Consider the following 15,851-nt stretch of genomic DNA (forward strand, 5'->3'; position numbering starts at 1 on the left):
TCCACTCGGAAGTACGGATCGCCGCCCATGAAGTCCATATTGTCTTGCACTTCTCTATTGTCTTCTATAACAGTGAACTATACAGTACAGGTCTACCCACACTCGCCCAGTCATGAATTCAAACTGCATGTTTCGAATTTGTGCGCACGTGTAGCTGCTACCTTAGTCTTGGCCAAGTCGTTTATAATACTCTTTTTCTCGCATGCAAACTGTACATGCAAAGTTTGGCGTTGAATGTACTAGCCAATCACATTTCACTTAAGTGGAATAGACTAGCCAATCACATTCCACTTAAGTGAAATAGACTATCCAATCACATTTCACTTAAGTGGAATGCATTTCCACTTAAGTGGAATTGTATTCCACTAAAGTGAAATAGACAGGACATTCCACTTAAAGTGGAATTGTATTCCACTTCAGTAGAATACAATTCCACTTAAGTGAAATACAATTCCACTTAAGTGGAATGCAATTCCACTTAAGTGAAATAGAATTTAGCTTAAGTAAAATGCAGTGACAAGTTGATGAATTCAGCTTAAGTAAAATACAATTAAGCTTAAGTGGAATGGTATTCCACTTAAGTGAAATAGAATTCCACTTAAGTTAAATAGTATTCTGCCTAAGTGAAATTGAATTCCACTTAAGTGAAATGTATTCTACTTAAGTCGAATTGCGAGGTAAATGTTAAAACGGCTTGCCATACGGACGTGCACTATACTATCAATTGTGGTGCGATATACCTGAACCTGTCGTTGATTATTGTTTCCTTACTCAACTATACTCTGGACACGTATCCGGACAAGCTTAAAACTCTGACTAAGGGTTGAACGTAATCTGAGTGGCTGCATGATCGTAATGTAACACCTCTTGCATGGTCATGCCATTCGTTATATTGTGATGCTGGTTGTAAGAATAGTTTGGTTTAACACGATCCGCAAGTTCTATGCAGGAAACCAATGCAGATATTCTTTTCAATTGGGCCTCAAAAACAATTGATCTATGATATCTGTCTGCCTGTGTGTCTATATAATTGAAACGGTAATGAGTATGATTGTATGTCCAGAAGTTCGACACCAGTAAGGAAGGTCGTAATATTCACTGTAGACGTTTGTCACCTGTATCGAACAATACTAGTTCTGTTTTTGGTGACATATTTTGCCTTACTCTAGAGATCAAACATAATGCTAACCAACTCGAAATCATTCGTGATTCCTATAACGCCGGATCTCGAAAGAGATACTTTTGAACAGACTCTGTTAAATGTAATGGAAATAAACGACCATGGAAAATGAAATATACATGAATCTTTAATGAGTTGGAAAATCTAGAACATTGACAAATAAGGAGTAATGTTTTTCAGAAAATATATTGGAATTCCCCCTGGTACTTTCGTCAGCAATACTTAAGTACAAAATGTAACCGGGGAGTTGTTATTCCATAACAACTCTCTGATGTACCACAGTGAAATTATGACGCTAGATTTACGAATTCGTACCGAATAGACAATGACTATACATAAGGCGGATTAAGGAACAGTTTATAAGAAAGACGGATTGCATAATTTTTGTGGAACTGGTAGTCGTTTATTAGGGGGTCCTAAATATTTGTTTTTGACCGTTGATTTTGAGACATAATACGAAAGATCCAATCAATTTCCTTTCCTTTAGATTCAGTTACAAATTTAAAGTTCTAAGCAATTGAAATACATTTTAGTTTTCTGAGAGAGTGTCTAGGAAGATTAAAAGGTTTGGAAACGGGTTGGCCTGGAAAGTTATCACAGATTGATCTGTTGAGATTATTAAAACGTAAGCGGAAACCGAGAACCTGTTTCACCTACATAATTACCCTCTTTACAAAAAACCTAGTAGGATATCACGGTAAATGACTTTGCTAGAATCACAAGCGAGGGAAGGGGGTCTTAGACCATAGTCGACAATGGGACCAGTCTGCAGGAGAATCTGTTTATGTACCTCCCCCCCCCACCAATGCTAGCGTATTGTCAACCCCCTAACCATAGGCGTAGGAGGCTGGGGCTGGGGGATGCACCCCCCTCCCCCAACCAATTTCTACTCACTTCCTCTAGACTCCCCAACACAGTTTCCCTCTCCTCGGGCAATTCCGTTGCGGAAAAACCTCGGTTCCAATATTTGCTCCCATATTACCCCTGGCAGTCTGGCACTATGGTGAAATTTAATATACTATAACCTCCATTTAGTACCGAAAAAATATGCATATATGAACCAAGAAACTTTACGTATCCTGTATTTCCCTGTGTATAGGTTTAGATAAAAACCACTATTAGTAGCAACATCCTGTCCAGAATATCCCAAATACTTGTAGCAGGTATAACAAAGTGACGGTATTTAGTCTGACAAACTGACGGCTCGTCCGTCGTTTCAAGAATAACTCACCCAATAAAGTTCTGCTACGTGTCTCCTTCTGCAGTTGCCATTTTGTTGAGTCAAACAGCGAATAAAGTATCAACATACATGGTCTGGCTTCCACACAAAACTTGTATAAACTAACTCCGGATCTGTCGAATGGAGTTTTATATATATATTTATATATTGTACTCTCCTTGTCGGGTCGTTCACTCTATACCCAATGAAGCATGATATGTTAGTCAGTAATAGCTGTTGTGTAGCATGTGGAAGTCCATTATCTGTATCAGTCGTACCACAATTAATTTGACCTACGCACTAATAAAGTCGTCACCGGACGTACTCTGCTTTCTGTTGTGTTTGGGATTGTACATGTAAGGCAGTATATCCTATTGTTGTTACATAACACCCTTGAAGTAGGAAGAGAAAGAAGCAGGTTTAAAATGTAGTCAGTACAATAGGCCCCAAATTAAAGCACACTCAGCCTGAGTATAATTGCTAGAAGTTTTCAAAAAAGTACTTTCCTGGAGGTCTTTACTCTCCAAATTGCTCTCAGACATTTTTAAGGAACACACAACATAACTGCATTTCCCAGTGTCAAAACTATTCTCGAAGGTTGTAATAAAAACAGTCCAACAGACCAAAGGTGACCATATTTGAAAATCTAGTATATTTGGGGCCAATACAGCAGCATACCTTTAAATTCCGAGTAAATTAGTTAAAAAAGGGTTTTGTCCTGTCTCATTTAATTCAAGCTGAACGTATACCCCGTATACATGAGAACCTATAAGAACAGGGGGGGGGGGGGAGTCGGGGTCTAAAGATACATTAAGGCAGGAGTGGATATGCGTGTGTGGGGTGAGGGGGTGGGATGGGAGAGAAAATGTGAGCCGTGGTGAAAGTTTGTATAGGATGGTCTAGGGGAAATTTATGTTGACTGATGAAAGAGGAACACATTCTAAGCATCCTGGTGAAATTTCGATCCAATTACTTTCATAACATTATAAACACATCGGTGATTGACCTTGTCACAGTTTGCACCTGGAGTGAACTTGAAGCAAACATGGTGTGATGTCATAGTTACACACTGCAGACCGCAAGCTGCTTTATTTGTTTTGACCTTGGATTGGTCAGGGTTCCAACCTTACCCACAAGGGGATGTGAAGTAAAACAAAATGCCGCAAATGTGACAGCAGAGTATTTGGTGCATCCCAAGTTTGAAATAGAAAACTGTAATTTATTTTTGGAGAAAAAACATGTTTGTTATTGTGCTTCTTTCGAATCACATCTGTTTATTGTGTGTGTGTGTGTCTGTGCACAATTACATGGGAGAAAGCAAGCATTTTGCGTTGTATCTGAAGATTTTTAAGTTATGACGTGTAGTTCCCAGCAAGCACAGACAATTTCTAAACGCTTTATGCGTTACAGATACAACAATTGATGGAATAAAACATAGCAAACAGCAGAAGACTGTATAAGAGAATGATGGAAAAATATTTAATCAATTAAGTTAATTCTATTGTCTTCGAGTCTACAAACTAGATATTTACTAACATTGTATTGCTTTTAACTTTTGATATATAGCTTTAAAATAACACATTTGACAGTATTTGGCTATGTTTGGTCGCTGCAACAGAGTGCACCCTTAATAGTTAAAGGTACAAGATGATAAAGCTCAAGCGAAATAAAGCTGTTTTTCATAAAATACTGTTTTAGGACAGTTATAGTGTAAAACATCTACAAGTTTGTAAATGTGGTTCATTATTTTGTGCAGTTACACATTCACCGACTACCTGTTAATTGTTATATTTTTTTTCGATTTTTATTTTAGTTGAAATGGCAAGAACAGCCTGTATTACAAACAAAGACAATATGTTAATTATATCCTATTGCTGCAGTGTACCGTAATAACATTTGACATGCATTCATGTATAAACCTGAATATGTTAAGTACTGTTTCTCCTTCATACATGATTGATAAAATGGAAATCAAGTTAATGCGAGAAAACAAATTCTTTGATTTCTTTCTTAAATTGGTTAAATTACAAGAAGAGTATACTAAGACGGTTAGACAGTTGGGTAACTGGCGGCAGTTGCGATACCACACTGGTTGTTCTTGTTACGAGACATCATGATGTACCCCTGGTCACCCCAGCTCATGCCCCAGCTGTTCTTAACGAGCCAGTAATCTTTCCCGTCCATGGTTCCGTAACCTACCGCCAGCACACCGTGATCCAAGTGCTGTCTGTCGCTGCGGCACATTGAGTCATCGTAAACACCTTTAATATAATAGAAATTAAATGACGGTTTGTTTTTTCTCAATATTTAAAACAAATTTAAATTTTAGTAAGCATTTCGATTATTTTTCACAAAAATATGATAGGTAATGAAAATATCATGGGAAGTGTAACACAAAGCATTGAAGTCATTTTTTTAATTTTTGAAACGAGAACGGGATTCAAACATTTGGCTGCAGGATTGCATGTCCTTCGGCGTGTACCAAGTTTGCAATTCAGTCCTTAGATCAGTGTAGGTATGGGCGATCATTTATGTTCCCCGCCGCTGTCAGAATTGCTTCAAATGAAACTGGGACGTGATCCTTGCTTATACGGTCAGGCACACATGCAAAAGGGCTGGGGGGGGGGGGGGAACTACGGTATCGAGGGACCGAGTCAATTTGTATGCTCGGAGAATACGGAGCGTGCCCAGAAATAATGACATATATCAACATAAAAACAAATACATCCGTTGAAATGAAATCGATTGCACTTAATTCTGAGGCTTTCCATTTCAAGGCATTTTTCATAAAATACCTAGCACATACACTTTTAAAGGTAGATATTGCTGTCACCCTAACTTTAGAACTATGATAAACTATACTACTTTAACAACAACAAAAACTTGTCAAAACACTTCCCGTGCAATTGTCTTTAAGCCATCGAAATTATTGTTTAATTAGAGATTAATTTAGTAGTTAGTGAGTTAAATTAAAGAAAACAATTTCTTGCATAAGGGAAAATAATATGACATACGTTTGTCAATAAAGAACCATTTTAGAACTTCTGGAAAATATGAAAGTATAGGCCTACTGCAGATGGCCATTAAACAATATATGATTATAAGTGTCCACGTTTGAGTTTCAGTTGCTTTATCTACGCCTAATGGTGGATTACGTGGACTTATTATATAAAGCACATTTGAACATCACTCAAGTCTCACCGCTATGGTACATATGGAACGAACTGAGAGCAGCGTCTATGGCGACAGAAACAGGTCCTACGGTAGCCACAGCTTGTTGAAGTGCCATCTCGTTACCAGTTGGAATATCGTTGAACTTGACAACATCAGCAGAGTTGCAGCTCGACTTGTACATGCAAGTTCCTTGCTGTGAGAATGAACAAGAACAATTAAGAGTAAAACTAGAATTCAATAAAAACAAAATTAAAAAAGTGATAAATGTGCAAGGGTCTGTAGAAGCATCCATACCTAGAGTTATACAATATATAAACCGACAATGTACGTGTACTGAGGTACATATCTATATAGGTTGTTATAGCTAACTACGACAAAAGTACCTATCATCATTTTAAAGGGCACGCATTCTGCAGTTTCACTCACTGTTAACAATACATAATATCAGAGTTTGCTAATGGCTATTGTAAACTAACATTAATTTGAAACTTGAATATCTATATCTCTTAAAATTTGATTCAGGTTCTTGCGTTACAGCCAGTCGTGTAAATATGAAATTAAAAATATTGCCTCATTGTGTTACACTTATTTCAACAACTGTGTGGATCTATTCTAAATAAAGATATATCATCTATGGACGTTATTATTACCTTCTAGAATGATCACTTATGAAAAACGATTTGATTGAAAATAAATCAATTCGATTAAAGTTTCAGTCCATTAATTGCACCAATATTATATTCTCACCATATAGACTATTATGTCACATTCGTGAGAGTTTGAATGGACGTGAAGCAGAAATCAGAGTCTTTATAAGTGGCGGATACATGATTATCTAGACTGGAGGGGTGTGACCCAAGGTCATTGAACGGGGCTTCTATTTAGAAGGAATCCTCACAGGAAAAATAATAATCATCATGCAGTAGACGACTATAAATTATACCAATAACTATTAAATCTAATGACTATTTATGATTCGTTAATGAGATTTAAGGGGAACACCTTTTGTTTATAATTCAAATTTTAAATTCAAATGCAGATAATAAAGAACCGGAATAAGGTAACACTCACCACGGCTTTGTACGGGTAACAATCCTCGGTGTCAAGACCTCCGTTATCAATGACATATTGAAAGGCGTCGTCCATAAGCCCCCCTTGGCAACCCATGTTACCCTCCTTACGAGAGCAGTCGACGAGATTCTGTTCGCTCAAGCTGACCAGCATACCAGTCTTGTTGAACATCTGACCTTCAAGTGACCCAGTGGTGCTGAATGCCCAGCAGGATCCGCATTGTTTCTGTATCGAGATGAAAAAAACAAAACAAGACTAGAACTGCATTTGCCTGCAAATACGCAGTATTGTGTAGTGCGCGTGGAGTACTTGCAGGGTTATGGAGTAAAGTCATGTTGTAGGTGCCTACAAAGTGAGGGCGCTTTATGAGCTCCGTGACAGGCTAGAGATAAGTTGGCTACGCAGCTAGTCTCTGAGGTTCAAAATGTACAGAGGCTTTACGCGTTTCAACGCCCTGTCACGTAGGTATCGTTCACCTTGCAATTGCCAGGAATGCCGATATTGTAGCGCGCACGCGCACTACAATCAAAACAAGAGTGTCAAGTGAATCAACTCATATACCGGTAAAGATCAATAACCTTTTGTTTAATCTCGAAGATGATGAAATTACAAGCAACTTGTAAGTTGTGTCAATTAAAAACTCATTTCTTATTCAAGAAAGACAGACGGATTATACGTCATAGGGTATACCTTTTCATATGAAATGAAAATAAACTGGAGGTGTAAGTCACTGCTTTGTTATGATTTTTTTAGCGATAATGTAAGCATTATGCCTCTAAAATGAAAATATATTTTGTGCCTTCGTCGAGTAATTAATACGTTATTTTTTATAGAAATTAAGGAACTAACCTGATCTTTGACCCCAGTGACGTAACCCTTTGGTCTCCAATCAACAGTGTCTGGAAGGTCCTTAACGTTAACATTGGTGTAAACTACGTTCTTCTTGGATGTTCCCCATTCAGCACGGTAACCATTCATTGTGCTGACAAATTCATCGGTAGTCTAATAAAGAAAGAGAAACCAGAGGTAAACATAAACAACAACAACAAAAATAGGAAAACAATCAGGATGAAAGAAAAATGTTAACATCTCATTGTAAAACTGTGGTTTCTTTATTTGAAGAAAAACCAGAGCACATACATAAAATTTGCAAAGGAGTTTTTCCTCTCTTGTATCTGAATTTCTACCAAGGTAATATGACATAATAATAAAGTGTATTGAAAAGTAGATCACTTAATTGAAAAATAATATTGAAATTAATCTAACGTCATTTCCCCCTAAGAAAAGACAAGATTGGCAGAGTGAAATGGCGCTGGTTTTTTAACGTCTATTTTTAATTTAGTAACTTTCCTTGAACATTGAGAATCCGAAGTTTTCAACAATTTCGCTCTTTTTAAGTTTGTCATTTTAAGCTTACGAAGGACGGGTGTGTAGAGGGCTATAGAGCAAGGTGTGGTTAATGCATAATTTGAGAAAATACCCTGTGAATTTATAGGACATATTAAACGTTCAGTTCATATCAATTTGTCGTATTATAGATTGATATGACTCCATTGCCTAAAAAGGAATTGGCTGTAAGTTATTAGATAATGAAAGGAAGAAAACTGATCCTTTGATTTTAATTGCTAAGTTAAAATGCTATAGAAAGAAAGAGAGTTCACGACCTCGATTTACTTAATTAACCCTCCCGGTGCCTTTGTCTTACATCCCAGCAATGATAAACTCGACCGTTAAATAATTAACCAAGCGTGTACATCTCTAATACCTTTACGCAAATTCTTATACAACAAAATGCAAATAGATCTAAAAAAAATCAACATTTTTATCTTCCCATTTTTCAGTAGTTGATAACGGTTTTATTTTCATTATTTTTGTTTTATATACAGTGGTTAAATTTCTTAATTTTTTTTTTGAAGATTCCTTACCAAGTCGCCATATTTATTCATGCCAAGGGTATACGTATGGACACCAAGGGACTCTTCTAGGTTATGGCGTTTGATTATGTCCAAGTTCTTCTCCCAGACTCCCCTCCTGTAAGTTTCTTCTCCAGCGCTGTCATAGGCCTTATCATGAACCCTCTTGTACATCTCCCAATCGTCATCCAGGGCCATGTCAAATGGGGCCGCGATGGCCAACACAAAGAGGCAGGCAAAGGCTGTAAATCTCAACATGGTTGTTATCTACCTGCAGGTGTGATATAGATAGACCAAAACCAATAGTGGTTGACACGACTTGATCAAGTTCATGAGCGTGAGCAGAGTTGAAAATGTTGTTCCTTCTTAGATACTTTTTATTTCTTATACGTATTTTGTAAAATGTTTGATATTGCAAATTTTTAAGCATCTTGATTTTGTACGACTTCAGTGAATATAGGTTATTCAATGTTCATTCATACTTAGTAAAGATTCCTAAATCCTATTGGTCCATTCAGGTCAGCTGACCGTGGTTAATCCTGTGAGTAACGCACGGTAAAATTACGGGGCATCACTTTAATAAATCTTTGGTTATATGTAACCAAAAATGTTTTGTTTTATGATTTTCCCCCCACACAAATGGTAGTGTATGAATGAACGGGGTTAATCAACGGTCTAGCGTGCGTTACTCACATGACTAATGCACTCCGGGTGTTAATGCTATCGCTGGATGCACTCGGGCTCCGCCCTCGTGCATCGCTTGCATTATCCCCGATTGTGCATTAATCCTGTGAGTAACGCACGCTAGACCGTTGATTAACCCCTTATTTATAACCCGTATAAAGTATTAAGCTATATCTATTAGGTTAGGCGGCTTAGCCCAAATGTTAAGCTGCACTATATGTAGAGTATGCATGTAGGCGAGTCAAGCCTCTTTTATAGCGGTCAGCTCTGGTTAGCAGGGGCTTAGACAGTATGTAACACTGTAGGCCCGGGCCTACACTGTTTTTGGCCAAGTTATCTTGTTTTTTTAAAACACACATAATTCAAATCCATAAGCTTGCTGGACGAGTTTAAGAGTCTAGACAGGAAAAACTACGTAGCAAAGAATATGGCTAAATTGGGTGACTTATTCTTCTGTCATTTAGGTTGTCATTTCTATCGCGTGCCGTTTCATTCAACACTCTACCTGCCGAAAAAGACTAGGATCCGATCTTGTCAGTTTTTTAACATCTATAGTTAAGAACCCGCAGATAATATAATGAATGAAGAGAGACTCGGCGGTTCGGCACTCATGCACATCCACAGAGACTTTGCAATTGACTTTGATGCTGTGCTGAAGAAATTTGCATCAGATGGCAATCGTCGGATAGCTCTCGCCTTCTCTTATTTGGCTAACTTAAACATTTACTAGCTACAGTTGTATCAAAGACAATTACTGGCTATAGTTGTATGAAAGACATTTCTGGCCTATCTTTGTATCTACAAGTATCAGAAGTTGAAAAGTAAGACTACTCTGTACATGTACCTTGCAAATTTTAAATAATTATGAATTATTGAATTACGTACTATTTTAACTCGTTTGTTTTGGGGGTTTAAAAGTGACATTGAATGAGGTGTCTCAAGTTAGCAAGAGACCAGTGAACCAGAATGAACACTCGGGAAGGCCGTTTCCAGCCATCTGGGGAAATTTCTTTTGCGCTCCGCGCCAACTGATTGTGGCGCTCCGCTCTGATAGACGTGCCTACAACTTTGAAAATCCTGGCTACGCCCCTGGTTAGTGATCTATCGTAACAAACCCGTGGGGCATGTCTCGCACGTTTAATTAATACATGGATCCTATATAGTACGATAAGAGAACAAACCATGAAAACAGGCGAACTTACCTTATACTTATTTCTGGAATAGGAAAAAAAGTTGCTGTTTCTGAAGCTGCTAAAACAGTTGTGATTGAGTTTCCTGCTAGTAGTACAAATTATGCATAGTCACCAATAAATCGTCAGGTGATGTTGACATATATCATGTGCAGATCAGAAGATTAAAGAGGCCTAAGAAAAGACAAAGCGTTGTAATTACTCGTGAACTTTGAATCTATAGATAAGATAAGATAAGGAGTGGTAGGCTACTGTTAACAATTAATTGCTTAGCTTTGTAAACTAAATTTGGACTTGGACTTTACATATGAAAATTGTGTCTCAGTGTAACGTTATATTACGATAAAGATAAAGAGTAAGTTTAATAATCCTAACGTCCAGGGACGTAGCTACAGGGGAGGAGGGGAGAGGGTTATCACCCCCGATAATTTAATTGAATCTTCAATGGTTGTAAAATCAGTGGTCAAAAACATGATACTTGGAAAGCTTGATCTGTGCAACATCTCTGAAAATAATTTAAGCTGATTGAACTCTTGACAGGATAATTCTGATTTCTGAGTCACTAATATTGGACTACTTCTAATATTTCTATAGTTTTAGGCTTACATTATTACAAGATTTGACGAAACTCGAGCAACCCATTATAATGAAGTTGAAAATACTACAAACTAACTTTGAAATTGTCCGACTACGGCCAATTGGCGTTCGAAATAGCACCTTAGCATATTACTAAGTACACGGTATAGCAAATTTAAGGTACAAATAATTGACAACCCACTTGTGTCATGCCGCTGGGAATTCCGAAATTGGGATTTCAACGAGGAATCATTTTTTACATGTTCACGGTGTTCGTTGCGCAAGTAAAGGTATTACTACAATGCAACCTACAGTATAGGCCACCATTACTAACACAGTAAAGAATATTTATATTAGCCAGTACTATCCCACGAATCCACCCAGTTGGAATAGGCCTATATTGATTCTACCCCGCCCCCTCCCAATCACAAGACCCTATCACTATCTCTGCTAAAAGTTAATAATTTTATTAAGTGTGCTCAAAGGGACAAAGTCTGTAATTGCTGTTGGTTACTAAAGTCACGTCAACTTAAAGGAAGTGAAGAATAGCGCACAAAGAAACGTCTGATGCCGGTAATCTAACCTAGTTTCGAATGAGGTGTAACAGAAGTGTTAGACACCACCATCGATCTTAGAAAATACACACGCAGCTTGCTACCGTCGGTAATTAGACACTAGGGTACAGTCAATACATGTAGTTAGGGTAAATAACCACAACACAGTGTACATAGCAGCGATGGACATCTCAGCAGGGAGTTGTTATGGAACTCCCTGATCTCAGGTCCAGATTAAAGATAACAGGGTATCACGTTTCATTACTGTCTGCATTTTGTAGCGACAAGAAGAAAACTTCACTTGCAAGCAACGGAAAGTTAACTTTTTTTCAGAGGGCTGCACGCGGTTTGGGGCGAGTCTTCAATGCCTTTAAAGCAAATAACCACAAACACTAAAGTTGACAACGGCTCTGACCAGGGTGAGGTGGGGGGGGGGGGTACAACACAGGAACCAATTTTAGGGGACGTGGAAATAAGTAGTGAGCAATACTTTATATTTTCATTTTCATAAAATACTTAAGAAAATTAAGACATAAAAGAGTGTATGGTTGGCCGTGGGAGTCATAACGCACTTGGCATCCACGCGTTTGATATTTTCAACCCGTATGTAGCAACCAATCAACCAATAGGATTCATGGAAAATCGTGGCCTGAAGTACTCTTAGTCTTAGATCGAGCACATACCCAGTAGAACTAAGTATATGCCAACGTATTCCCGCGAAGATATCGCTACAGGTTGAACTCAAGTTAACGTATGGAAGTGCCAAGCTCCCGATAGATATCAGGCGCGTATCCAGGATTTTCAAACCCGGGGGGCGCGAATTACTATCTAAGCGGAGCGCCACCATCGGTTGGCGCGCAGCGTACAAGAAAATTTCTTGTTTTGAAACCCCCCCAGATCACCGGAAACGGCACTTCTCGGGCTTGAAATGACCAACCAGATGTACACTTTTTGCCTGAGAACCAGGTATTTCCTAATAGTTTTTTTTTTCCATCCATAACCTTTTTGAAGTTTGTCAACCCGGCACACATCATGTTCGACCTGATGGCATCTCCTGTGGGTCTTTGCTTTTGTAGGTGATTCTACGTCGCGGCCCACAATACCCGTCAGCCCCACTTTTCAAGGTTTTAAGCCCCATATTTGTTCAGAATTTGAAAATTCACATTTCTCGTGAATAAACTCACTTGAAAACATACCCATAATGTTGTACAAAATTTCATCTATGGACAACCAATATAGAAAAACTTCCTTCAACCCCTAACAGACCGGTGAAAATTGCACGAGTAGAGGGAAGTGTGATGCAGAATGTTGGTCATAAATTTTCGAAAATTCCGACACAGTTAATTTATTGGTGTACAAACATTAAAACCTGTTATAACGGCTATTATAAAACTTGGTTGAAGGAAATGAAAATATAGCAGATATTTCCGAAACCGAACACTACACACATAGGCGTAGGAGGCGTGGCGGCAGTGGCGGAGCTAGGGGTATTGATCAGGAGTGGCGAGAATGGTCTGTAGGAGCGCTTTCAACACTATCTAAGCGGAGCGCCACCACTGGTTGGCGCGTAGCGTACAGAAAATTTTTGAATAAAGATACTCCCTAGATCGCCGGAAATGACCCTTTCCGGGCCTGGCTAATTTGCAGATAAACGAAGAATAAGGTGTCATCGCCAAATTACAGCAACAAAATGTGACAAATGTCAATAAGTAGATGAGAGCGCAATAAAAAAGTTAATAATCTAGAATAAGTAAAAAGTGGTAAAGAGCTGAAAAAGGCGCCAGCAGTCCATTTGAGTCCGTCAGGGGGGGGGGGCATCCACCCCCCGACCGTATGGACGCTCCGCCACTGCGCGGCGGGGGTGCAGCCCCTAATTCGCCATTACTAATGTAAAAGAGAGTTTTGACATAATTGGACCTCCATGCTTTTTATACATCTACATGAGACATGTCGTTGTTTACATTAGCATCCCGCGAAATACTGCGCAATTTGAATGGACCGTACGGTACATGATGGCATGCGATGTAATAACCGATGCTTGCTTATATGATATTGACATGAACACGCTGAACGCGCGCTTCGCGCGCGAAAATTTTTGGTTATTTTTTCAGGCAAGTCCGACAGTTTTGAGGCTTTTCATCCTGGAACGCCATTTTCATGCTCACTGATATGATGTGATATCTGCTGTTTGCGTTACAAATTCGAACAGGCGCGTAGCGAGGAATTTGCCAAGGGAGGGGCGAAGCCTGTAGGCAAATTATCTAAGCGTAGCGCCACCATAGGTTGGCGCGAAGCGTACAAGAAAATTTTGGCCGAAAATGCCTCCCAGATCGCTGGAAATGGCACTACCCAGGACCATTTGTTAGCGCGAAGCGTACAAGCAAATTTTGGCCGAAAATGTCTCCCAGATCGCTGGAAATGACACTTCCCAGGCTTTGTAAGTTGCATCTATAAGCACTTTCTATTTTGAAATTACTTAGCGATATCATTTAAAAAAATGCTGAATGGGGGGGGGCGGGCGGTCGCCCCCATCCCAAAATGCGTCATGTTCCCCGACGACACGGTCGAGTTCGAGACCAGCCACAGTTGGTTTCATAGCACAATTCTACACACGCGTTATGATAGACCATATATAGTACATATATAGATCATTAGTGAGAGAGGAAAATGGAAACGTCAAAAAATGGAGTTGTCGGTGTAAGGGGTAGGGTGAGTCACACTTTTACGAAATCATTGATCCGTCACTGGCTACCCTTCAGCGCTGTAATGATGTCACTGTTCCTCTTTCTCTCCCCGGTGTCTTCGCGTTTTTCTTTTACTCCCTCCTTTCTCCTTTTTCTCTCTTTCTTCTTTTTCTTTTCCCTTCCTTCCTTCCTCTCCTCCTCCTCTTTTTTCCCCTCTTTTTTCCTTCTCTTTTTTTCTCTCCTCTTTTTCTTACCCGGGGGGCGCGCGCCCCCAACGCCCCCCCCTGGATACGCACCTGGATATATACATAGTCTAGTCTGTTGGCGAATGCCACCCCCCCCCCAAATCGAAAATAATCTACTCTTTATTGGTGTGTGCTAACTGAAATGATTCAATAATTCTAACTTGATTCATCATAGACGATTTACAGTTTGAATTGCCCTTTGATATTCTTGCAATCTTCGCTATGATACGTTGTAGACGGCTATAGGCTATAGAACCTAACGGTATAGGGTCTATATAATTATGTCTAGCATTCTTAGCTCTGATTGGGTAATAGGTATTATGAGAATAATTTACACACTGATAACTTACTGATATAAACCATGTAGTTCAAACATATTATTATACTCAAAGAAATATAATTCGATGACTTGTTGCCAAGCAACTAAACAGCTATAGGAAATAATAAGAAAGAGAAAAAAGGTTTGTTGGAATTTCAATGTGTTTATCAACAACTTTGTTGGAATTTTATTCTTGTGTTATGCAGGGGAGAATTAATTTAACAAGGAACTAAAACAAAATAATCAGCAATAGAATGACAATTAGTGAAGCATTAATCTACAGATGCAGATAGATTTTATTTTCAACATTGTTAATTGTATCTATAATCTATTGCAGTAAAGTCAATGTTTGTATGTTAACGAATAGCCGTGCATTATACAGTTTAGGACAGTGGTTCTCAATTGGCGGTCTGCTGTCCAATTCCGTCCTGCGAAAGAATTTGATAAACGGTTTGCGCAAAAATCTGACCCTGATCGGGTAGACCGACCCTTATGGACCTAGGTCGTGAACATCCTACTGAAATACCCTGCTGCATTGCTCAGAATTAGACCTTTGATGATTCTTTTTAAATATTTCTGGACCTCATTCTGATGCAACCAATGTTTATCTCAAGCCCTGGTCTAGGGTCATCTCCGTCATATCCTTTGAAATAGTATCGTTTCGAAGAAACAATCATAATAAAATATTGATCAATGATATAATTTATGTACTTTTATTGTATGTTTTTATCCCCCCCCCACCCCAGCTTTCTTACTCCTAGCCAAGCAACCGTGGTTATGAATGGCATCTCCCCTCTTCTGACACAAAGTCCTTGGCTGAGTTAGTTACTACATTGAACCGTACACTTAGACGATACTATACAGTTACCCCCACCCCCACCCCCCCCCCGCCTCGATCCCACCTTCCTTTCCATTCGTAAAGAAGTAAAGATCAGTCTTCTTGTATCACTCTCCTTTTAATATTGCCTTTAGTCTATATTGGCAGAGAACTTCCGTCTCTTGGTATCATCTAGTGTCAGCGAGTCACTAAAGTGTTCTATTT

The 15,851-nt window shown here is 38.9% G+C and overlaps 2 protein-coding genes across 3 annotated transcripts in view; both read right to left on the minus strand.

The window, feature by feature from the left end:
• Positions 1-3,736, minus strand: part of LOC139966455 (transient receptor potential cation channel subfamily M member 5-like) — a 33,019-nt gene extending 29,283 nt beyond the window's left edge. Inside the window, exons 1-2 of one of the 2 annotated variants that reach the window (XM_071969469.1) lie at positions 2,412-3,736; positions 741-941 (exon numbers count right to left, since the gene is read on the minus strand). The gene's annotated coding sequence lies outside the window, so the exon portion shown is untranslated. The remainder of the gene's footprint in view (positions 1-740; positions 942-2,411) is intronic. The other variant, XM_071969468.1, reaches the window with a different exon arrangement.
• Positions 3,737-3,877: 141 nt separating this feature from the next.
• LOC139966459 (procathepsin L-like) lies at positions 3,878-10,600 on the minus strand. The gene is made up of 6 exons (XM_071969478.1): positions 10,444-10,600; positions 8,570-8,828; positions 7,494-7,646; positions 6,645-6,869; positions 5,601-5,766; positions 3,878-4,660 (listed from the first exon to the last, which is right to left on the minus strand). The coding sequence occupies exons 2-6, from the start codon at positions 8,813-8,815 to the stop codon at positions 4,449-4,451; spliced, it is 1,002 nt and encodes a 333-aa protein (XP_071825579.1). The 5' UTR covers positions 8,816-8,828; positions 10,444-10,600; the 3' UTR covers positions 3,878-4,448.
• Positions 10,601-15,851: the final 5,251 nt, after the last annotated feature.

Source organism: Apostichopus japonicus, chromosome 4, assembly GCF_037975245.1.
Source record: "Apostichopus japonicus isolate 1M-3 chromosome 4, ASM3797524v1, whole genome shotgun sequence".
Classification (NCBI taxonomy): Eukaryota; Metazoa; Echinodermata; class Holothuroidea; order Aspidochirotida; family Stichopodidae; genus Apostichopus; species Apostichopus japonicus.